This window comes from Rhipicephalus microplus, unplaced genomic scaffold, assembly GCF_043290135.1.
Source record: "Rhipicephalus microplus isolate Deutch F79 unplaced genomic scaffold, USDA_Rmic scaffold_15, whole genome shotgun sequence".
Taxonomy (NCBI): Eukaryota; Metazoa; Arthropoda; class Arachnida; order Ixodida; family Ixodidae; genus Rhipicephalus; species Rhipicephalus microplus.
This window is the reverse complement of record NW_027464588.1, coordinates 1,922,808-1,948,706: the sequence shown is the minus strand read 5'-3', so window position 1 is coordinate 1,948,706 and position 25,899 is coordinate 1,922,808. Positions and strand designations below refer to the sequence as shown.

Below are 25,899 nucleotides of genomic sequence, written 5' to 3'. Positions count from 1 at the left end.
CCATGGGGCGTCGGCAGAGGCAAGCAAAAGGAAATTTGAGGCGAGAAAACCGGCTGCTTGTTTCAATTGCTACGAAACAGGGCACTTCGCGAAACACTGCCCGAAAGAAAAGGTGGCCTTTTTATCTATAAATGAAGCCGACGAGAACATGAAGTTGTTAGAGCCCTATATGTACGACCTTAGCGTGAACGGCAAGCAGTGTCGGGTTCTTAGAGACTCCGCAGCCACTATGGACGTAGTTCATTCGTCTTTTCTACAGTCCGGACAGTATTCAGGAGATTGTGCCTGGATTAGACAAGCCGTAGAAGCAAACAGTCAGTGCCTTCCCGTAGCTAAAGTTGTCCTTAAAGGCGCATTTGGTACGTTGGAAACGGAAGCCGCGGTATCGCCATATCTACCCCCTCAGTATCCTTACTTATTTTCAAATAAGTCAGATCAAATGCTGAAGGAGAAAGGTCTAACGTTGGGAGAAGGCATAGTGCAGGCACTGACTAGATCGAAGGCACGTGCGCTGGCTGCGAGAGCAACATTCACTGAGGCAAAGAAGCCTCAAATCGACAACGGGCCTGGTTGCGAGTTGGACACCACGGTAACAAATCGACTTGTGCGAGAACAGGCTGCAGAAGCGGATTCGCTCGGAGGATTTCAAGCTGGACGGTTGTGCCCTCGCGATCTCCGACTTCAGCGTAGCTCCCGCCGACTGGTTCGCCCTCCGCGGTCTCCTGATGCCGTGCAGCTCTCGCATTGTGGCACCCCGCCCTTGGACTGCTTCGACCGGATCCCCACTTTCCTATCTCCTTCTTTTTTCCTCTCGTTGGCTGGCGGCTTCTTCTCCGTCTATTTTCCTTCTATTCTTTTTATCCCTCCTTCCTTCTCCCTATATCTTTTATTCCCCATATCCCATTCCTCTGCTGACCTGTTGAGGTGTCCTCGTAAGGAGAGACAGTTACGGGTCGGCACCTTTCCTTTTCTTTTCTTCTGATATAACCACTTATATATATATAGGCTGCAGAAGCCGTAGTCGCGGAGGCAACCATTCCTAAAGGCGACGATGAACCTCCTCCCGAATTGGAAGGGGTCAATTACGCCTCGTTGACCGAGCAAATAGAAAATGCCGTTGCTCCCAAGCCGATTCCTGGTAGTACAGAGGATAGCACAGAGGGTGACACATTCCAGGTACTAGGAAATACAAAAGAGTTGTGTGTCATGCCAACTTCGGATAATTTCAGTCGGCTGCTGCAGGTGAGCCCCGCTTCATTAATAACCGAACAAAAGGGGGACCCGACGCTTAAGCAATTCCAGGACAGTTCGAAAGAGGGAATCGCCAAACTAAATGTGAGATTCCAAGAGAGGAGCGGCATACTCTATCGAAAATATCTAGATAGGCGAGGAGTAGAGTTTGACCAGGTAGTCGTACCTCAGGCGTATCGTCAGGATTTGCTTAGTTTGGTGCATGGAGAATCATGGTCAGGCCACTTAGGCGTAAACAAGACGAAAAATCGTCTTTTACAGCAATACTACTGGCCTGGATGCTTTAAAGATGTAGAGAGGTTTGTAAAATCTTGCGATGTGTGTCAGCGAGTGGGTAAGCCGGGAGATAAGGCGAAATTTCCAATGAAGCTGGTACCCGTAATCACGGAGCCCTTTCGTCGGTTGGTAATTGACACAGTAGGTCCTTTGCCCAAGACAACTTCAGGCTACCGTCACATCCTGACCTTAATCTGCCCAGCTACTAAATTTCCAGAGGCGGTCCCGCTAAAAGAGCTAAGTTCCGTCGAAGTAGTGAACGCACTTCTATCCGTGTTTGCCCGGGTAGGCTTTCCTGCCGAGATACAATCAGACCAGGGCACCATTTTCACGAGTGCCTTAACGAAAACCTTTCTAGAGCGGTGTGGCGTGAAATTATTGCATAGTTCAGTCTACCATCCGCAGTCGAACTCGATAGAGAAGCTTCACTCCGTGATGAAGCGAGTGTTAAGAGCCTTATGTTTTGAACAAAAAACTGACTGGGAAATGTGCTTACCTGCAACGATGTTTGCACTAAGAACTGCACCACATGAGACAACAGGGTTTACCCCAGCGGAACTTGTTTACGGCCGCAGACTGCGATCTCCTCTTCGTATGCTGAGAGAGTCGTGGGAAGGTCAGGGTGAAGATCCTGTAGTAGTGGAATATGTCCTCACCTTATTGGATCGTCTAACAAAAGCCCAAGAACTGACCGAGAGTGCGATGACCAAAGCACAGCAGAAGGCTAAGCTTTACTACGATCGGACAACTAAAGCGCGACACTTTGCTGTAGGAGACAGGGTCATGTTGTTGAGGCCCTCCCAAAAGAATAAGCTTGAAGTGCAATGGGTCGGCCCGGCCGAGGTTACTCGAAAATTTTCTGACACCAACTATGTGGTAAAATTACCAGGAAGTCGTAAGGCACACCAGGTGTATCATAGCAACTTACTCAAACCCTATAAAGAGAGGGAAGCCATCGTGAACATGACTTTAAATGTTCCGGAAGAGGTTCCGGCAGAAATCCCTGAATTAGCTCCCGAATCGGACGAAGTCCCGATCGAGAAAAGAGTTGAGGATTTAGTATCAAAGTCACAACTAACAACGAAGCAGAAGCAGGAATTGCGTGGTCTTTTGACCGAGTTTCAGGACAGATTTGTAAGCGAGCCAGGCCGGACATCCGTCCTCACTCATGACATAGAGCTTACCTCGTCGGAACCGGTAAGATCTAAGACGTATCGGGTGTCACCTCGCCGGTTTGAGCTAATAAAAGCAGAGGTTAACAGGATGCTGGAATTGGGCGTGATTGAGCCGTGTGAAAGTGATTACACTTCCCCGTTAATTCTTGTGGAGGTACCCGGCAAAGATCCGCGTCCTTGCGTAGACTATCGTAAGTTAAACCTCATCACCAAGGATCAGACATACCCAATTTCCCACATTGAGGAACGCGTCGAGAGGGTAAGCAGCGCGCAATTTATCTCAACGCTAGACCTAGTGAGAGGTTACTGGCAGGTGCCGCTCACCGAGAGGGCGAGCCGGTATGCTGCATTTATTTCACCATTGGGGACATTCCATCCTAAAGTGTTGAGTTTCGGCCTAAAGAACGCGCCTTACTGTTTTTCAAACTTAATGGATAAGGTTTTGCGGGGTCAAGAGGACTTCGCATTGCCTTACTTGGACGACGTCGTCGTGTTTTCCTCGTCCTGGCCAGAACACTTGGCGCATTTGAGAGCAGTACTGACACGCCTACGCGAAGCAGGTTTAACGGTAAAGGCGCCCAAGTGTCAGCTAGCACAAGCAGAGGTACTCTATCTCGGGCATGTTATCGGTCGAGGGCATCGCCGTCCCTCTGAAATGAAAGTGGCAGCTATCCGAGACTTTCCCCAGCCCCGAACGAAAACCGATATTCGGGCTTTTCTTGGAATAGCTGGTTACTATCGTAAGTACATCCCTAGATATTCCGACATTGCCAGCACTCTTACTGACGCGTTGCGCAAGACCGAGCCCCAAATGGTCGACTGGGATGAGGAGAAAGAAAAGGCTTTCCGCGTTTTGAAAGCGGCCTTGTCGAGCCAACCTTTGCTTAGTTCACCGGACTACTCGAGGCCTTTCATAGTCCAATGCGACGCTAGTGATAGAGGCATGGGGGCAGTTCTTAGTCAAAGGGATGAGGGGAATCAAGAGCATCCCGTCCTCTATGTTAGCCGGAAACTCACCCTTCGCGAGCAGGTTTACAGCGCTAGCGAAAAGGAATGTGCGTGCTTGGTTTGGGCAGTCCAGAAACTGGCTTGTTATATTGCCGGAAGCAAGTTCATTGTGGAAGTGGACCACTGTCCTCTCACCTGGCTACAGACCATGTCCTCTAAGAACGGCCGCCTGCTGCGTTGGAGCCTCGTTTTGCAACAATATACGTTTGAAATACGCTACAAAAAGGGTGTACTCCATGGCAACGCTGATGGCTTAAGTCGATGCCCCTGACGCGAGAGGATGTCTCGAGAACTCTGGCATTTTTTTTTCCTGACCTAGACAAGAGCTAGTGATTGTTTTTTTACTCTTTTAGGTGTACTTGTTTGAAAACGTTGAAGACACGGCTATCCAGGGTTTCGGGTTCGGTGTGCTTCCAGTGTTGTTGTTTTGTGTCACCTTAAAGTGTGAGTAACATTTTGAATAAATTGTGTATTTCCTTTAATATCAGTTAAAGGGGAAATTTGCCTGGTGGAGTTTGGCGGAATTGTCCGGCGCTCACCGGCTGAGTAGTTGTGTTTTCATGTGCGTATGTGATGTCTGTTGGGCCCTCAATGAAGCAGGTGTTGCCCTCTACTTCATCTCTCCGGTGATCTCTCCGGACAGTGGCTGCAAACCTCAGCCCATCGAGATCTTCACCCCCCCCGCGCGAGAGACTGTTACGACCGGCCATGGGGAGCCAAGCAGGAAGTGTTTGGGGGAGAACCGGTTCTTGACCGATGGTGGCGGCCACCCCCACCTCCCCATTCGGGTTCCTCCTCGCCGGGAGAGCTCCGGGGTCTGCTGTGCGTTCGTGACCATGTTTGGTAACATTTTAGGGCGCCGTGACTATATATGGACCTCGTGTTAGGATGTGCCACTCCATGTGTTGTGAGGTGTGTTTCTCCCTCTCTCGTGGCCGAGGTACCGGAGACACCGTATTGGCTGACGATGCGGACGGGGCGCCCAGTGTCAACGGCGCGGCGCTATAAAATGCCGAAGACGTTTTGTATCACACGCACTCTTCTCTCTTTGGGTCAGTTGACCACTTCTCCACATGTAAATAAATCTCTGTTGTTCGTTCGGGCGCTTCTTCTCGCTGAATTGTTGGACGATGGATCCTGCGACGGGGCCAGCTACCGAAAACGAGACCGGCAGGACCCGGAGTCCCAACAACGGTTGGACAGACTCATAGACGGACGCGCGAAAGCATGGACGGACTGATGGACACTTTGCCCCACTCATCATCATTCACTCCATGGATATGCTGTGACACCGTTTTAGTGACATGCAGTGCAATGGAACTGGCTACTACGACTACGACAACACGGGACATACGACCCACGGCGTAAGGGGCTTCACCCCTAGAACTGGTGACGTCATTATGTTGGCATTATAGGACATCGCACAACAAGGCCGCGTACATTGGCATTATGATTGCAGTGTTTCCTACAATATTGACTGGAAGTAACTCTGGCGCGAGTGTCCATGAAAGTTGCAACGCACAGCCTGCATGGGAACGATGGGCCCAATCTTCGTTCTTCTGGTTCTGTTTGGCTTCCTGGGGCTTGAATTGGCTTTGCCGCAAGACAAAGTTCTGCAAAATTTCAGCATTTACGCTTCGCCACCTTGACCTTTTTAAGCTCACCGATCCAAATCGGCTCACGAGTCTCACAATGATCTGTTCTTTTATTCGAAAAAAACCAAAACACAACCACAAACAAAGTTACCAGTGCATTCGAAGCCCTCAAAGACCAGGACTAGGCAAATCCAAGTACTAACCATAATTTCTATGGTGGATGAACCAAAAATTAAAAAATTGACGCCATATCGACGAAGCGAATGATGATGAAGAAGCTTGCTCCTGAATTTCAATCGCTGAACTGTGACTCCTCCGCACATGCACTCGACCATGGTACAAAGACGTACCCTATCAGGGGCAGCGAAGATTTTATGATGCTAAACCCCTACAATTAATATTGTTATTATCATATTATTGTTTTATTATCAATATCAATATTTCTTTTGTTAATATAACACTAATATTATTACTAAGTATATTATTATAGTGAAGGTTCGTTTGCAACCCCCCTAATCCACGAAAATCAGCGGATTAGAATGGACGTCGCAATTGCCTCGAGCCTGAACTATACTTGGAATGGTGCCGACTATGTGCGCGGCGACGGACGGTGGTCGCGTTGGTTGCGTCTCGCGTAGCGTTGCTTGCCCATCGTGCTTTCTCATGCAAGAACATAGACGCGCGCATAGGCACTGTTCAGTCGAGTTTTCCAGTCCGACTGTAGCGCCTGAATACATAGCCTAGCGGATAAAAAAGCAACCTTGAGAAGGCGTCAATGAAAATGGAACGTGACGCGTGCGTTTCGCGCTTAGCATCTGGCGGTGGATTGTGGCTAAAATAAATTAGGGATGCGAGCATGCGTCTATATTCTGCGTGCCCGTAACGGCGAATACCAAAGACTTTGAGAAGGGCCAGTGTGAGCAACGCAGCTCCGTCTGGTCAGTGTGCTGTGCCTAGTGGCATTCGGTTGTGGCCCTGTCATTTGCTTCAGAGGAAACGTGGCTACTACGGCCGGATGGATGGACAAGGCATGGGACAAGGCTCGAGCAAAAGGAGCGAGCTCCCGAAAAAAAAAAACTATGGACCATCTACCCGAAGAGAACCTTGATGGGATGCAAAGCAGCAGCGGTGCGCACGGCATTGACTCGGTTGAAACGGGCGTCGACGCGGGGGCTGTAAGAACGGTTTGAAGCGTAACTTGGTGTAGCATTTACTCGAGTACAGGTTCGTTTGAAACGCAAAGACACGGGAGGCAGGATGCGCAAGCGTCGGCTTCCTTGGCTCGCGTCTCGTCGGTGTTATCCGCACGCCGTCTGTGTTCTCGAACGCGATCGGTGTTGTTGGCTCACACCTTGGTGGTGTCGCTGGTCTTTCTCTGCCGACGCTGGCGGTCGGCTTCCCTGGCTCGCGCCTCGTCGGTGTTGATGTCGCCATTCGCGAACGCGATCGGCTTTGCTAACGCTCGCAACGCCGGCGACAGCTGCGAAAGGAACGCATACGTTATAGCGGGAAGCATGCTGCGACAGCGTCCCGCCCACCGGCGCGATGGCGGGGCAAGCGGTGGCGCGCTGTCCACATTGTCGGCGTTGCGAGATTCTCGAGGCGCGCGCACCCGCCGGTTCATTCCTTCTCGCCGACAGTTGAAGAGAGGTGGCGAGGGTGAGGTGGTACCCACGTGAGGAATGAGTTCAAGCGTTGCGAGCTGTGAAGAGAGTGAAGCGAGAGAGAGGTGACACGCAGCGAGCGCCCGGCAGGTGAAGGAGAGAGACGGTACCATGAACTGCTAGGAGGGCGTGAGTGACTTGAAAGCACTCCAACACCTGCGGCGAGAAGAGCTGTGCGCACGGAAGGACATTCCACAGGCTAGTCAAATAGCTGCTTTGCATATAAAATTACTGGAGTGGAAGCTCCCACAATGCCTTGCCAGGAGTAGTGAAGGAAGCTTTTGCCCACCAAAGATCTCGGAAACAGGCTCTTCTCTGGTGGTGTCCAACTAGAGATAAAGTGGCTTTCATCAGTTATTCTAAAGACTACTTCAACTAAAAATTAAAAGATGGTTGTTCCCGGCGAAACAACACATAGGAACGAATACTGATGACGTAATTTCATATCAAGTTCGCCTTGAATTTAAGGCTTACTGAAGTTAACTAGTCGCACAAACATGCACTTTGAGCACTATGTGACTCAAAAAGATGCCGCTTTTAACTTGTCTGTTGTATATGTTCTTCGTTGGGATCACACACACTAAATCCAGGGCCACCGCAGAAGCATCAGCTATAGCCTTGGCAATTAGAGAGGCAGAAAGGAGAGGACGCTCAGCGTATACATTGACAGACTCACAAGCTGTCTGTCGCTCAAATCTCAAAGACACACTTCCCAGATGCGTCATTGATATTTTGGGACCCACGCTGACGGAGGCACATGGCTTCGTCTGGTGCCGAGGACATGCGGGCCTGAGGGGGAACGAGGGGGCAAACTGCGTAGCTCGCGGACCTACTGGATGAGACGCAGGACCTTTCTCAGCGAACCTCTCAGGCTCCATGAAGAACACAACACAGCAAGTCGGCAAATCTTAGAAAACCAATGCCTTAGAAAACGGAAGTACGCCCCTCCACAACCGAACTTAAGCAACCAGCAATCCAGGCACTGGCGCCGCCTTCAAACGAACACATACCCACACATATCAAGACTACACGCGATTTTTCCTCAGCTATACACAACAGGGATGTGTTCCTGGTGTAGCGACCACACAGCCACTCTTTCACACATCACCTACCAATGTACACAGCGACTAGCCCATGCAGTATCTATTGGCTGGCGCGTTCAAGCGAAACATTCACAACAGGGTGTTGTGAGGCGCGGCTTTCGAAGCTGGCACTGGGAAGCCCACCGGTGACCCTACACCAGGCCCAGCAAGCCGCCGCGGCCAGTGGGGCTCTACAAAAAGGCTCCACCCAGGATTAAACCATAGACTGTTCCATTGAAATAAAGTTTATTCTCGCTGTCTCCCTCGTCGGGAGCACGGACCGTGGTCGTGGGTTAATTTTGTTGGTACCGCCTCATCAAATATGAGGCCAACGAGACGACTTAATGCTCTCTCATATTAACGTACTAAGTACTCAAAATCACTAACCACTCTTTCTAAACACACAATTTCTGGAGGTGAGGAATAGAAATATTGAATTTTTTCTATTCGCGTTTCAGAAAGTCACTGGCAAGAAGAATAAAATGTTACTTTTCTCTAGGCCGCGAAGAAATCTACAGTGCATCTACGTGCGGCCACCATAGTTCTTCATTATGAAAGTGACGGAATCCCAATAAAGAAAGGCATGAGGCAGGAAGACACGATCTTTTCAAAGCTATTCACTGAGGCGTTTACAGGAGGTTTTCAGGGCAGTAGATTGAGTAGAGGGAAACATAACATTTAATAGAGAGTATCTTAGTGACTTGCGATTCGCTGATGGCATTGATTTAATGAGTAACTCAGGGGACGAATTTCAGCTCATGATCACAGAACTGGACGCGGAAAGCAGAAGAGTGTTAATATTCACAAAACTAAACTAATGTGAAACAATCTTGGCAGAAAACAGCCCTTTGCGATTGGTAAAGAGACAGTGGAATTTGCAAAGGAACATCTCTACTTAAGACAGCAACTACGGAACCGAACCCTGAAAGCGAAATAACGAGAAGAATGAGGATCGGGTTGATCACATCCGGCATGCATTGTCAAATCGTGAATGGTATTCTGCCACTAACCTTAAGGAGGAAGGTATATAACAACTGCATCTTGCTGGTGCTTACCTACGGAACAGAAACGTGAAGGCTTACAAAAAGGGTTTAGCAATAGAGGACGACGCAGTGAGTGATGGAAAAGAAAATGATAGGCGTAACCTTACGAGACAAGAAAGCAGCAGAGTGGGTCAGACAACAAATTGAGATTAAGAATATCATGGTTGAAATCAAGAAGAAAAAATGGACATAGGCCGCACTTGTGTGAATCACTATCTAAATAATCGTTTTGTGACCGCTTCCACAGTGTTGGTGTGAGCCATGCGTTCAGGCCATCATCATCATCATCATCATCATCATCATCATCATCATCGCCATTATTATTATTATTATTATTATTATTATTATTATTATTATTATTATTATTATTATTATTATTATTATTATTATTATTATCTTCATGTAGCACGTAGGCAGGATAACCACTGGTCATCAAGGGTTACTGACTGGTTTCCCAAAGAAGTCAAGCGGGTTAGGGGAAGTAAGAAAGTTAGGTGGGTCGAGCTGATCAAAAAGTTCGCATATGTAACGTGACAGCAGAAAGCATAATACCGGGTTCATTGGCGGGTCATGGGAAAGGATTTTGCCCTACAGTGGGCGTAGTCAGGCTGATTATGATGATGACACTTTTCTTCAAAAATATTATGTGATTCTGTTCGAACTTAGTGATTTTCATGTTTCATTTTCTCTTTGTTTCCTTCAATTATCTGAGGGTATTGCAGTGGTGTAAGTTACATTGTGTCTTTGTGCTCTTGTTTGTATGTATCACTGGTGTAATTTTGTTACACCAGAAAGCTGTACACATCTAAGTGCTGTTACTAGTAAGCATTAAATTTTCCTGTCTCTGTCGCTGAGCGTAAAAGCTCGTGATGCCTCTAGTAAAACGGCAGCCACAGCCGCCATGTTATGTTGGGTGCGGCTTCACTCCTGGGCAATAGCTTCCAATCCAGCCTTTTTTCACCTCCTTGGGCTTAACGAGTGCAGCGCCAAGGTCCGCTCTTGTTAATTTTACGGAACTCTATGTCCATTACATCACAGTGCAGCTTTGTCAAAGGTGTGCCGATTCCGTAGGCACCACCAAAATACGCAAGGCGAAAAAGATTTCGGGGGGGGGGGGGGGGGGGAGCGTAGAGGGAAGGAAGAGGGTGAATACTTTCGGGTGACATAGAATCTTCATTTTGCCTCCGTGTCGTCCCATGTGAATGTGTGCAGGACCGTCCGACTTTTATGTGAAGCTCACGACAGCGTCGTATATAGGCAGAACTGTCTCTATTGTCAATAAGTGGAATACAAAAAAGTATATTACGCGAGCTTTACTATGAAGCGTGGAAACTTGGAAAAGTTGGACATACAAAATTGAATTGAAAAACGGTGCTACAGACAAATAGTAACGAAGGTAACCCACACAGCGCTGAATTTTCACAAGGTCACACGTATATGTACTACACAGCTTCGCTATTATACATTGTTGAACGTGAGTGCTGTGCCTCTTATATCCGTCAGTCTTTGTCTCTTGCGCTGTTCTTGTATGCAAACTTTACTTTTTGATGTAGTAAATTATTAGCGACCAGTTTTAGTGATCTGCAACACAGTCATTGAGTCTCCTGCTCCGGAACAAGTGCCGCAACTTATAAGCTTGAATTAAAGAAAAACGAAAAAATGGCAGATCCCACGTACAGTAGGAATCGATGATATGCGAAGCATGAATGAGAAATGTTGATGTGTCACTTTAAAATCAGCTCAACTTTAGGAGGTGGAGGTAAATAATGCCGTACATGACTTCCATGTCATAATTATCATGTTTGGATGTGTCGTTTACCTTCGTCATCTATTCACGTCACGTGATACCAAATTTAGTATATGTGGAACTAGCGAAACGGCCACGAGCACGCTATGAACGTTGTATGTTGTCATGTTCTTACATGACATGCGTGTCAGGTTTATCATGTTTGCACCAGTCATATATTTCGTCATCCATTGACATCACGTAAAACCAAATTTAGCGAAACGGCCGCGAGCGCATCATGAAGGGCTTGGTATACTCCAATGTATAGCGTTGACGCGCGCGGACGCTGGGCACAGCGACGCTACGTTCGCAAAACGCGAGCACTCTATTCACCTTTTCATAAACGCCTCCTTGGGTGCCGCCATAGCCCTCCTTGGGCTGTGCAAATTGGCGCGTCCCCTCGAAAATGCACTGAAAACGCTGCGCCCTTAGCCTTTGTACTCCCGCGCACAGCCCATCATGGCGGTATTTTTTAGGGGCGAAGCTCCTTGTTTAGAAAAAGTTTATTTACAGCATGTACAGAACACAAAGGCTTCATACCATTCCAGTAACAGGACACATATACATCGGCACATCTATATTTCACGACTAACATCACTACGTTACAGTGAAGACATTTGCTCTAATATACATGATTATGTTGGCATACATATACACAAATATTCAATGTGATATCACGATACAAGGGTATAACGATACAATAGATCCAAATGAAACACAATTTGTAACAAATGAAATCACATATAACAACTCAACGGGCGCTGCTTAGCACCAAGTCGGTCGAAAAATGAGTTGTATCCTTTCGTGTTCCACCTTCACGAAAGGGCACGACCAATGCCGCAGAAACTCTTGCTCCCCAAGGAAAGAAAAGCTCTTCGGAGAGGAACGCGAGGATCTCTCGTCTCATTCTCCCCAGTATCGGCCACAAGGCACGCCGGCGGCAATTGGCAGCTACGGCCTCACATCGGTTTCTCCAAAGGCTGAACAGCCCCGCAACTATTACGAGAGCGGAGAAGCGGCTACGCGGAAATCGGCCGTTGGACACGAAAGTTCGCGCACCCTGTCCCCGAAAACCAGTATTAACCGCACGCCAAAAAAGGCGGGAAACCACACATTCAAACGTCGCATGTCAATTGGTCTCTACCATGACGCAGTTGGGGCAAGTGGAAGTGCGAACTACCTGCCATCGCTGCAACCGATCTCGCGTGGGGAGCAAGCCCCAGCCCAACCTCCAGACAAAGTCTCTGAGATGCCCTGGCAACACTGCGGCAGTTATTGGTTTCCAAGCGCGGTTCAATACAGATTGACGATGCTGGGGCACCAAGGGCCGTAGAAGGGCGGCCATTGTGTCCACCACTTTAGAATCGGCCACCTCTATCTCTGGGCACGTAGCTTCCAAACGTCGGTGAAATGCCAGAAGGGCTCGATACAAAGATGGTAATTCAGTTGATTGGGGACCTTTGTTTATTTGGCTATCCGGCAAGAAGACACGTATTGATGGCCCCAGATGGTAGCGAGCCAGTGTCTGAGCGGGCATGTCATCATTGCTTAGTATTCGCAATAGAGTGCGGAGGCACAATGTAGAAGCCGCGACGGAAACGTCAGGGAATGCAAAACCGCCTTGATCTCGCGGCTGAGCTAACGCTGGACGCGATAACAATTCTGTGCCACCAGACCAAAAAAATGAACTGATGCAGCTTTGCACTTTCTTGCAGACGTGGAGCGGTGGTTTAACAGAATGGCAAAGGTACCAAAATTTTCCTAGGTACACCGTTTGAGTTAAGTATCGGCGTTCCAAGAGAGGGAATTCGAAGTGCCTGGCTGCTTTGATATCATTTAGAAGAGTTTGTACAACGGATGACCAGATGCTATCCTGTATACCAAATACAGTGAAAGTAACTCCGAGTATTGAAATATCAGGAGACCACTGTAAAGGCGACGTGATGTTGATACGACCGCTGGGGTTGCCAATGAAAAAATACTGGCTTTTAGAAAAGTTTAACTTTGCACCGGAGATAATACCAAAATCATGGAATGTATCAAGAGCATGCTGCAGCGACTGTTCATTATGTACATATAGAGTGATATCATCTGCATATGCAGCGACCTTTACTTGAGTGTTACCGGGTAGAGGTAAGCCACGAATCTGCGGGTGATGTTCAACGGCCCTTAAGAAGGGCTCTAATGCAAGGATAAATAACACTGGGGAGAGGGGACACCCTTGACGGACCCCACGCGTGACTCTAAATGCGTGACTCTCACGGGAATCTAAGTAAAGGGTACTTTCTAAATTAGTGTACATCGCGCTGATAAGGTCAATGAACTTATCCGGGAATCCGTATGCATGTAAAACATTTAGTATGTAGCCATGTTCTATGAAATCAAAAGCTTTCTCTTGATCTAATGAAACCAACAGTTCTTGCGCACATCGGCTAATAGTGTATTCAATGATGTCCCGCGTTAACCACGTATGGGTGTGTATTTCTCGGCCCGGAACAGAACAGACCTGGTGGGGAGCGATTAATGTTGCAAGAAATGGACTGATTCGGCGCACCAAAATGTTAGCCAAGAGCTTGTAATCTACATTGAGCAGGGTAATAGGGCGCCAATCTTCTGGTCGCGTGGACATTGAGTCTTTCTTGGGAACTAGTGTTATACGGCCTTTGTGGAAAGAAGTTGGAAGTGTAATATCTTGGAAACACCTGCGAATGACGCGTGACATAGTTGGACCAATGTTAGGCCAGAACTGTACATAAAACTCTGCAGGAAGTTCGTCAGGCCCTGGGGCCGATCCCTTTTTCATTGCGTCTAATGCGCCTATGATTTCGTCATCGGATGGCGGTGATAGGAGGACGTCATTTGACATGTTGGAATCATGAGGTAAATCTGTTAGCAGAGGATGCGAAGAAACGGATCCTGGGTAACAGACATTAGCACCAGATTTAGCCATTGACTCAAAGTGTTGAGTGAATTCCTGAAAGTCGCGCGTACCCGCAGCAGCTGGGGTGATAGAGTTCAGCGAGTGGGCAGGCGAGCCTGGTGGACAAAGCAGAGCTCTGCGTGCATACCTTAGCACCTCAGGGTGCGCACAGGGTGCACGTCTACAGCGCCAAGCTGCCGCCGAGAGTGAAGAAGCGCGCATAATACGCTTGTACCGTTCAACGAGCTCCTCTTGCCATGCCCTCATTACAGTGGAAAGACTGGGATCTCGATTGGCAATGCGTATCTTCTGGATTAACAATGACGCATCTTTTGACATACGGGTGCAAAGTCCTCTGCCCGACGCACTGCAATGATGCCGCCACTGTTCTTTGAGGCGATCCCAATCAGCTACATCCGCCCCAATGAGCGATGCGCGTAACGCTCGGGATAATTTCTCCATAGCCTGAGAGTCCTGGAGGACGCGGCAATCGAGACGCCATGGTCTGTGAACCGTTGGCGTCCCCGCTGGCAGGCGGAGAGAGAACATAACCGGCCGATGGCCGCTAATGTATACTGGTGTCGGTGGCAATGACATTACCCCGGTGTCGTGAACGTAGGTAATGAGACTGGGGGATGCATACACGCGATCAATTCGGCTGCTCGACGCTGCTCGACGCCAAGTATAGGCATAATTACTGCCATGTACACTTTGATGAATGTCACTCAATGCCAATTGCTGCACTAGACGTTCGAGTTCTCTGGCATTCCAGTTTGACCGGCCGCGACCCGGACCTCGAACGTCTGCGTGTGAGTCTAAGACACAATTGAAATCCCCTAAAAGTACCACATGTCGGGAATTTAAAAGAAACGCATCAAGAGATTGGAAGAACGCGTTTGAGTTCTCGCGTGCCGCTGGGGCATACACGGCAACAAATCTTATTCTTAACGAGTAAAAGGTGCAGTCGAACGCCAGCACGCGTCCGAAGGCATCGAAGGAAACATGATGGTCACGTAAAAGACCTCGGTTAAAAATAACGACTCCGACGCCAGTAGAATGCGTGCTGGCGTACGAAAAGAAACAATCAATATTGAACGCGCGCTTGAAAGCGAGTACATCAGAAAGCTTGAAAAAATTTGTTTCTTGCACGAACAGCAAATCACAATGCACTGAATGTGCGAAAGCCAATACCTCAGCCTGTTTTTGTGGATTTCGGAAACCTTGAACGTTAAAAGTAATAACTTTTAGAGTAAGATCCATGGGGAAAATGAAAACATACTATAGGATCACGCAAATGCAGGGGTACCTTTATCAGGTGCGGGAGCCAATGCCCCGCAAGTGGCTAAGTCATTTTTTCCGGCCAGGCGATCCACCGGAGGCTCGGGGCTTCCGGGATCGCGTCAAAGTCCGCAGGGGACTTCTGTCTCTGGTGGGGGCTTCTAAGTCACGAGTAGTTATCCGGTGGCGTTTGGTGTCCGGGTTTTTGAGCGAGGATGGTACAAAGACGTCTCCACTTTCCTGGCTTATGTCACTGGAGCTGGCGTCTTCGTCAATTTGTAGGGGCGCCTCACTCGTGGTGCTGTTGGAGTCCTCGTAGATGCAGGCGTCGTCGTCTTGAGGTGTAGACTCCTCGATGACACCTGAACTTGTTGTCGACAGAGCAGCAACGCGAGGAGCCTCAGATGCAATATTCCCATCCGAGACGCCGTCTTCACGAGGCGCTTCGTCTGACGAGGGCTTGGCCTGCGATTCCTCAGAAATGGCCACGGGACGCGGGGAACTTAAGTTTTCATCACCTGGAGGGATTACCAGGCCCGGAATCGTTGGAAACGCAGTGGGCGTCTGGTGCAGCGTCGCGATTGGCACACCTTGGTCGTGGTCGGTTACCACGGCTCGCGTTGACGAATCGTCGCACTTGTTCTTAGATGGCGTTCCTGGTTGAAGTGGGGGGAAATCCTTGGATGCCGCCTCGGAATACGATGGCCTGATGGTGCAGGCCACAGTGGCATGCGAGTCCCCACAACGGCGACACGGCAGCGAGCAGCCTTTCCCGTCGTGGCCATAAACGCCGCACCTTCCACAAAACGGAGCTGTGCAGTTCATGCGGAAGTGACCACTGTCTCCACATCGACGACACACTCGCTGGATGCCTTTATAGTCACAGGTTACTCGATGGCCCGCGACTTTGAGGTAGTTGGGCACCGGTGACGAAGCCTTCATTTCCATGCGGACGTATCGCGTCCCAGTGGTCACGGTTGGGCGCGATCCCATGAGTCCTCTGATGATGTGCAGCACCTTCCCGTAGGGAGAGAGTGCTTGTGCGAGGACTTCGCTGGGTACGCGGCACGGCAGGAACAGGACGGTCACTTGGGTCACTTGGGGTCCCAGGGGTACGATGGCGACGCGCTCTCCTCGGATGATGAGGTGCGACGCGTCTACGATTTGGGCCAGTGCGGCCTCACTGTTGACGGTAACTTGGTAGTTCCGGCCTCCAAAGTGCTGAACGCAGTATACTTCTTCGATTCCTACTATTGAAGACGTCGCGTCAACGACGTCTTCGGGACTAGTCCCCTCGGGGACGACTACGTCGAAGGCTAGCGCCTTCTTCGGGGGCTGGCTTGCCATGACGGGCGTCCGCCAGCCCAGAGACGCCGTGAGACGCTAACGACAACTTGAGACGCTAAGACGCTCCTTATGGCGTGGCTTGGGCGTCCCTCGTAGTACGTAACCACCAGTGGCACATACCCTAAATAGGTATAACATTTGACCTCCAAGGTGTTGCCGGTGAGAGATTTCTTCTGTGCGTTGTTTAGCAATAAAAAATAGTGCTCAATGTACATGCCAATGTCTGCTAATGGGGAATGAGAGACAGGAACATTCGGCTTTTAGTCAACGCGCACGCGGCGATCCCCATTAGCAGCTATTGGCATGTACATTGAGCACTATCGGAGAAGAAAGGGTTGGTACATTAAACTCGCTGGGTGTAACCTCCTTAGTTTTAGAAAGGTTTAGCGAGCTTTGAGCCGCAGGACCATGAATACAGTGAACTAGTATATACCATGAATGAATTCGAGGTGGTTAAAGGGGGGAAGCAGATACGAAGCGCAAGCCGTAAGAAATTAAAAGCTGCATCCTCCTGTATCTCATTTCAAATTAGCAGCCACTGGCATGTACATTGAGCACTATCTGACAGGAAAAGGTGGCTACGTTATACTCGCTGGGCGTAACCTCCTTGGTTTTAGAAAGGTTTAGCGAGCATTGGGCTGCAGAGCCATGAATACAGTGAACTAGTATATACCATGAACTCAAGGTGGTTGAAGGTGGGAAGTAGACCCGAAGCGCAAGCCGTAAGAAAGTGTGCGTGTGCCACCTCTTGTTTAGTCCTTGGAATTTCCACTGAATGGTGGTGCTTCTATATGGGGAATATATGATAAAAAGATGCGAGATGGTGGGACTTGGAGTGTTTAATAGATGGACGAACGGACACACAGACAGATGCATGGATGGATGCATGAACGGACGCAGGGGTGGATGCATGAACGAACGCAGGGACGGGCGCACGAACAGACGCATGAACGGTCACACAGACGGACGCTTGGACGGACGAATGCTTCGCCCCACTCTCCATCATTCACTCTGTGGATATGCTGCCATTTTTTTTTCCTTCCTGTGAAAAGGTGTATATATATAGTCCGACGCCTGGCGCGACCAGTGTCCGTCGGGTTGGCCCGACGGCCACCGGCGCGAAATGCGACATGCTGCATTTTGCGCCGATGCATTACCGAGACAACACTGGTCTCCCTCTTTTCGTGACGCAGGGACGCTGGACGCGCTGAAACGCACATACGTCAAAGCAGCGCGGCGTGGCGCGTGCCTGCGAATATATGGCAGGACCAACGCCTGGCGTGGCAACACCGGCGTGACGCGACGAAATAAACGCCGGCGAGCATGCGCACCACGTCACGTCGAAATGTATTGGCGCCTTGACTGTGGCATGTAGTCATGTTCTCACGTGACACACATCTCATTATTATCATGTTTGCACCAGTCACGTATACCTTTGTCATCCATTGGCGTCACGCAATACCAAATTTGGCGTATGTGAAGCTAGTGAAACGGCCGTGACCACACCACGAGTGTGGCATGTAGTCATGTTGTTACATGACACGCATTTCGTGATTATCATGTTTGGATGTGTCATTTACCTACGTCGTCCGTTCGCATCGCGTAACACCAAGTTTGGTACATGGGAAGCTAGCGAAACGGCTGCGAGCGCACCATGAGCGTAGCATATAGTCATGTTACATGACACGCATCTCATGTTTATCATGTTTGCACCAGTATCATATCTTCGTCATTCATTCACGTCCCGTATTACCGAATTCGCTATAAGTGAAGCTAGCGAAACGGCCGCGAGCACATCACGAGCGTGGCAAGTAGTCATGCTGTTACATGACACGCATCTCGTGATTATCGTGTTTGCACCAGTCACATACCTTCGTCCTCCATTCACGTACTGTAATACCAAATTTGGTATATGTGACGCTAGCGAAATGGCCGTGAGCGCATCATGAGCATGGCATGTAGTCATGTTCTTACATGACACACATGTCATGATTTTCATGTTAGGGTCGTCGCGTGTGTTCGTCATGTAATCATGCCATACCATACCAGTTTTGCAGCATGCCATGTGAACGAAACCACCACAAGAGCTGCAGGACTATGAAACGTAAATCAGAACATTCCTGAAAGAGATATGATTTTCATGTTATGACTAGTCAAATATGTTCTTCATACAGTCATGTTATGACAAAGCAAGTTTGGTATGAATACCATTATCTAAACGGCCAGGAGAGCTAAAAATTGTAGGCGGCTAGATAGATAGATACGCTCAAAGTCGCCGATGTTCACTAAGAAAAGCTTCGCATTTAAAACCCTCATTCATTTGCGAAAGACGAGAAGATGAAAGCTTTTTTCGCTTTATTTTTTGTTTGTTTGATTTTTGTTCTTGTTCTTCTCAGCCTATAGTGTTGATCATCAACCGACTCCCAAAGTTCTTTCCGTACATCACGTGACGTTGCACTGTCTCCACAGGTTAAATTTTGGTCATCCTCGAAACCACGACCACGTCGTGATGTGTGACGTCATCTGTGGTCATGTCACTTTTTATAACTTCCGCGTTGACACCAACGACGACCCGTTTTTGTGTTTGAAGGGGTGTCTTAAACTTTCTCTTGATAATACACATCTTATATCAAGAACGGGAAACGAGTACGTTTTGTAGATGCGTAACCAAGAACTCGTTCATGGTCTAGCTATAGCAAACTGCATGTGATGTTGTTCCGCCTGTGAAGGATGTAGTACCTCGAAGCAGACAAAAGTGTGGGAAGAATGTGTGTCGAAGGTATAGTACTACTTTCAAGGGAAAGAAAAAAAACAGTGCCCGGTGAAGTACAAGAACGAACGAAATGGCGGTAAACCATTGCCTAATTTACGACCATGTGCAGAAACGATTTATAGTGAGCGTATCAAACGATCCAATTTCAATTGCATCACACTTTATGTCACTTCTCAAGTATAGTTTGATAACTTTTGTGTCTTTTTTGTAAATGGGACGTTGTTTACTACGTGTATATCGCGGAAATTCCCGTGGTGGCATTGTAAGCAATGACTCAGCCACTGGTGTCGCGTAGGCTCTTTATCTTATGCCATTACCCTGTGGTGGCTTTTCCAGATGGTAACGCATTCGACATAGTGCTTCGCGTATGGTGTCCCATATTGGTCGTTTAGGTACAAGCCTGAGCAGGTCTTTGTCCATCGCGTGCTTTGGCAGTGATTGTACGTATATGGTTGCCCTGTGTACCTTTTAAACGTCAGTGAGATTTCGGCTGGAAGAATCATTCATGGTTGCCCCCGTACAGAATTATCCTGGTTGCCGCTGTTTTTTCCATGAGTCTGATTATGTGCGTAAGATCATGTGCAAGTGAGTGGTTCTTGAAGGAAGGGAAAAAAAGAACCTAATTTCATTCCGCTGAATATGGCGACACGGCTGTAGAAAAGGGGCTAAAACGAATAGTAGAAAAATAAAGAAGCACTCGTGTGCAGAACTCGCTGCACACGAGTGTAGAAAGAAGAGAGGGGAAGAAGAGAGAGAAAGAAGGGAAGAAGGGTATACCTAAGGGCTCCTCGTTTTTCCGTGTTTTGACACAATATTAATGAGATCCAACAGACAGTAATGCCAAGAAATGTTCAGGGGAAGTTATTAGAACCAGTGAAATGTAAATGTAAATAAGAAGAAAGAAAAGTGGATGAAGAAATAACCAGCCGTTAGCTGGAAATATATATATATATATATATATATATATATATATATATATATATATATATATATATTTATATATATATATATATATATATATATATATATATATATAGTTTACGTGTGTGTGTTCATACCTATAATAAAGGTATGACAGCTGGCAGAGGGATATAACCTATGAAAAAAACAAGAGATAAGCAATGCTTTGCATAGCTAAACACACTCCCGAAAAATATTTTTCCGCGCACATTGACAAAACCCATGTCTTGACTTGTACAGATAAGAGGATGGGACAATAAAAATATTCACTTCAATGCCCCCAAAAGTAAATGGGCACTCACGGCGGTTTGTTTTTCGTTGCCGCCACGCTCCGTATGTAATCAAAATCGAAAACACCGCTTTGCGTATCTTATATCCAGCGAGATTGTAGGACGCGCATGCGCTTTCGACAAACGCGGTTGACGCACAGACGATAGGAGCCAGTATCTCCGTTGCACGAAGGGTACATGAGATAACGTTGCCCCGCTTGCGAGACCACCCGTCGATTTCTCCTCAAGCAGTAAGCAAAGGCATCGCATTTGTCTCTTGTCGGACGTAGAATTATAAGGGAGGGAGGGGCAGGCTGCATCGTTTGAGAAAGAACTTTGACCATAAGAGCGCGCTTCACCGCGGTGGTCTAGTGGCTAAGGTACTCGGCTGCTGACCCGCAGGTCGCAGGATCAAATCCCAGCTGCGGTGGCTGCATTTGCGATGGAGGCGCAAATGCTGTAGGCCCATGTGCTGAGATTTGGGTGCACGTTGAAGAACCCCAGGTGGTCGAAATTTCCGGAGCCCTCCACTACGGCGTTTCTCATAATCATATGGTGGCTTTGGGACGTTAAACCCCACATATCAATTAATCAACCATAAGGGTGCTGGCTCTGATGCGCGCGTTATCTGGGAAGACATCAGCAAACATCCCGCTCATTTTGCGTTTAGATTAAAGTAAGAAAACCACTTCGCTTCATGTAGAGGATGCTTGTTTTCTCACAATCCCAGCGTTTTGAGAAGTTACGCGATATCATATCCAAAGAGAGGTAGCTGGCAGTCTTCCTTCATATAACATTCTGATTTGTTGTATTCATTGCTTCATCGGTGAAACTGCGACTAGCATGAACTGCCGGTGCCTGTATTTGACAAATGCCAACAACCTACCCGAACTACGCGTGAAAATACTTCTACGCTATGCATGCACTCATTGTCCGATGCTGTGCCGAGCAGATTTAGAACATATCATTAGGACATATGCGCAACCTTTTCGAAAGGCATCTGCTGCACGTTGACATGACAGTCCTGTACGCTCAATAGTGTGAACTGACCACGAAAGACAGAAATATCTCGTCATGTACGGTAGTCAAAGTGGGCTGTTTCTATTGTGATGTGATCATGATCATCAGTATCAGAAGCGGCAGCCTGACTACGCCCACTGCAGAGCAAAGGCCTCTCTCGTGGTCCGCCAATCTCAAACCTGATCTTGTGCTTCCTGCTTCCACGTTATACGTGCAATCTTTTAAAACCCATTGTCTCTCCCTCGCGCGTTTGCTGTCTCGGAGAATTCAGTCAGTTACCCTTATTGATCAGCGGTCATCATGCCTACGTGCTACGTGTCCGGCCCATGTCCATTTCTGCTTCTTAGTTTCAACTATAATATCCCTAACCCCTCTTTTTTTCCTGACCCACTCTGCTCTCTTCTTTTCTCTTAAGGGTACACTTATCCTTTTCAGTTCCATCGCTCACTACGACTTCCTCAATTCAGAATGAACCCTTTTTGTAAGTAATTCATGATTTGAGAATACTTGCCAAATGCAATCCACCCCATCCTTTTTGTTCTAGTCAACTGACTCCATGCGGAGGCATGACATGAAGGTGCTCATCATCTTTGGATTTCCTTACCTCTCTCCACCTCATCCACAATAGCTGCTAAGAAATATGCGTTCTTTTCAATGAAGGTAGCATCCATCATTCATTATTCACCACAATTTCACACCGCCTTTTGTAGATACCTCTCATCCGTTGATATTACCTGCCACGGTGGGCTCATGGTTACAGTGCTCGACAGCTCACTCGAAGGCCACGGGATTCAATCCCGGTCGCGGCAGTCGCATTTCAATGGAGGCGATATGCTAAGCCCGCGTAGTTGGATTTAGATGCACGCTGAAGATCCCCAGATGGTAAAACTTTCGGAACCCACCACAATGGCATCCCTTATAACGTTATGGTGGGATGCTAATTGCGAATGATTATAATAAATCATCTGCAGATATCACCATGGGGTGAGCTTGTCTTGTCTTGTCGCCTAGAAGATCTTGGCTCATACCCACTAGGGGGATTGGCCACACTGTAACTTTTAAAGAAAATTTTTATACCACGCTTGCTAAAAAAAGAGAAGTTAGATAAGAACAATAATATTCCTTTGAAAAAATGTGAAAAAGTGCGTAAGAATTCGATAAACCAGAATATATAAAACAAATTAGCAAAATTGAAGACGGGGGACAAAGAATTGCTGCTTAATGTGCTGATAAAATTAGCCTTCGTCTTTGTTGTAAAATGTGCTCTATATTCTTTACACATTGCTCTGCCAACAAACTCGAATATGTTTTTTGTATGTTATGAAAGAAGTCACGTTTCAAGAAGAATTCTCTTAACATAAGCTCCAGAAAATGCATTACATCTGCCGCCATCATTTTTTTTTCCCTGTTGTCCTTTAGAACAGAGTACACGCAACGCGTAGGGGAAAAAAATGCTTGCGACACCCGTGAACACTTACAGAGACCTGCCTAATTGTTGCTGCAAATTGTTGCATCACACGGAACGTATAAGCTTACTTGAGCAGAGCAGCCAGCAGGACCGTTAGGAGAAGCAACAATGCCACCGTCACGGGCATCATGGCCGGTGCAAGCCGCACGGATAGGGTTGGTCCCAGTCGGTTTGGAGGGACAGTGTACACTTGGCGGTGCGAGTAAATACCCGCAGATCACTGGGAAAGCCAGCTGTCGCACTTCTGATGACGTACATATGAAAGACAGGACGACGATCGCCCGTCAGGCCCGCGTCACAGCCGCTGTCACACGGGTTATGTACGAATCACTCGGAGAGGTCGGGACTATCAGCTCCTGAACGAAGAAAGAAGACCTCTCTCAAATTTCGTGTCATGTTCATTGGAAAAGCTTGATGTGTTTTTTGAAAAAGCGCCTGAAGCTAATAGCCGTACCACAATCATTGGCACGTAATGCCTCTCTCTGCCCCTCACTCACCTTCTTTGTTTTGCTTTCATGACGTCACCGCTCTCTGTCTTTTGTCATAATGGCTCTCTCTCCCTCTCTCTCGGCTTCGTTTTCTAATGACATCACTGCTTTCTGCCGTGAATCAAAATAACCGTGTACAGCTTTGCTCTTTTGCCAAACAAGAAAACAAACACCTCCCCTTCTCTCTCTCTCTCTTTCTTTTAACATTGAGGTCAGTGAGCATGTGATAACGACTATGATGGGGGACGTGGGGGGAATCCTTAGTACTGCAGGAAGGTGCACTTTATTGGGGCCGCCTTTGCTTAACATTCCGAGTGATTAACACCACTCATTTAACAGGTCTTAAGCGCTGTCACAAGCCGTTACGATAATTGCTTTTCTGAAATAACACAATAGGTTCTAACAATTCTGAATGGCGCTGCTTTGTTTGCAGCTCTCAACAGCCAGCTGCATTTTTATATATTCCTCTTCCTCACTGTCTATCAACACGGCAGCAGCCGAAATTAATGTTTCCTGTCTAGATATCTTTTATTTCTAATTACGTCCATTCACTATGGATGTCAGCAAAATGACACGTGACAATGACCTTTCGTTTACTACTTTTAATATGGGTGGAATTTTTGAATAGAAGGTGTGTTTATTTTTCTTCGCTAACAAATTGAATATACTATGGCTAATTTAAGAAACAAAAAAGAAATGAAGCAATAACATCCAGTTTCGTGTTGCTTCAAAGTGCCGGATAAAGTACACTGCAAGCGCTTCTTGAACGAAGAAAAAGGGTATTATGGTAGTATTTTTACCACTCTGCCATGATCTCGTTCAAGCCATTCACAATTTCACCACTGAATTCAATAAAAAGCTATTAAATGACATTTTTGTTGATTTCAAAAGGTCTTCGTCAATGTTTCACATACAAAATACTTCATAAATTTGAACTGTCTTTAAAAACAACGTATATTATAGATACGAGCGTACATAACAGACAACAATTTGTTTCATTAGTTGACCCGTGGTCACTAAGGTACACCTAATGAAAATGATCACACCCAGCCTATTCAACGTCACCTGCAGCATGATGACTTCTCCGGGTGACCTCCAATCTACCTTATGTCGTGTGAGCAGATTTCATTGTATTGCCAAGGGCTTCTTCGTTTAATTACCCCATCAAACCCACTGCCGTCCTTGATGGCGTTTCCCGTCTCTCGGCAGCTGTTCCGCTCCTTCAACTGACCACGGGATGTCTAGCCTACGCATTACGTACCAGATAATAACGCGATAGCGTGAAAGAGCTCGTGTCGCAGAAAACCCGCCCCTGGCGTCGGCCCCGTTGGTTGTGAGTGAAAAATTGTCTGTGCGTCTTTGACCAAAAAATCAAGTTACTGAGATAGCCACAGGAGGCCGCTACTTGTCCACGCGTGCGTGCGTGATAACACTGAAAAAGCCACGCAATCGAAGAAAGAAATGGCAGCATATTCACGAAGTGAATGACGGAGAGTGGGGCGAAGCATCCGTCCGTCTATTTGTTCTTGGTTCCGTCCGTCCGTGTGTGCGTCTATGAGGCCGCCCGTGCGTCCATCTGCTTGTCCATGCGTGCGTCTGTTAGTGCGATCGTCCCTGCGTTCGTCCATGCATCCGCTCCTGTGTCCGTCCGTGCGTCCATCCGTCCGTGCAGCCATCCGTGCGTTCGTTCATGCATCTGCCTGTGTGTCCGTTCGTCCACCTATTAAACACTCCAAGTACCACCATCTCACATCTTTTCATCGTATATTCCTCATATAGAAATACCACCCTCCAGCGGACATTACAAGGACTGAACGAAAGGAGGCACACGCACACTTTCTTACGGCTTGCGCTACGTGTCTACTTCCCACCTTTAACCACCTCCATTTCATGGTATATGATAGTTCACTGTATTCATGGCACTGCGACCCAACGCTCGCTACACCTATCTAAAACCAAGGAGGTTACGCCCAGCGAGTATAACGTAGCAACCCTTTCTTGTCAGATAGTGCTCAATGTACATGCCAATTGCTGCAAAGGGTGAATGAGAGACAGGGGAATTTGGCTTTTAGTGAACGCGCACGCTGCGATTTTTTTGTTGTTGTTGTTCAACAACGCACTGAATTCTCCCACCGGCACCACCTTGAAGGACAAAATGTAAGACTGGTTACACATTATTACTGCGACTACGAGGGACTAACGGGTGCGCCTATAAGGAGCTTCGCCCCTAAAGAAGAAGTGCTCAAGGTCACGAGGCGCGGTAGTTTCTTAGCTCTGTCATCCCTCCCTGCTTAGCCCCCACCACTTTCGTCGGGACGAGAGAAGAGATAATACATGCGACAAACCTTTCTAACTCCACTCGCACTGGACAGATTCTTAAAATTTTTGCAGCGTAAAATTCGTGAGGCAATAAGCTCTTCTAGTAAATTCATTGCATGGTTACTTGAAAAGTGTTTCAGGGGCCTCTTTACCGCATTTTATTCGACAAGTGTCACG

General features: G+C 47.6%; 1 protein-coding gene across 2 annotated transcripts in view; it reads right to left on the bottom strand.

Annotated features, from left to right (window-relative positions):
• The window catches only part of LOC119185599 (cytochrome P450 3A14-like), a 58,419-nt gene extending 35,135 nt beyond the window's left edge, over positions 1 to 23,284 (bottom strand). Inside the window, exon 1 of one of the 2 annotated variants that reach the window (XM_075883125.1) lies at positions 22,984 to 23,284. In XM_075883125.1, coding sequence (XP_075739240.1) covers positions 22,984 to 23,045 — 62 coding nt within the window. In that variant the 5' untranslated portion in view covers positions 23,046 to 23,284. The remainder of the gene's footprint in view (positions 1 to 22,983) is intronic. The other variant, XM_075883123.1, reaches the window with a different exon arrangement.
• Positions 23,285 to 25,899: the final 2,615 nt, after the last annotated feature.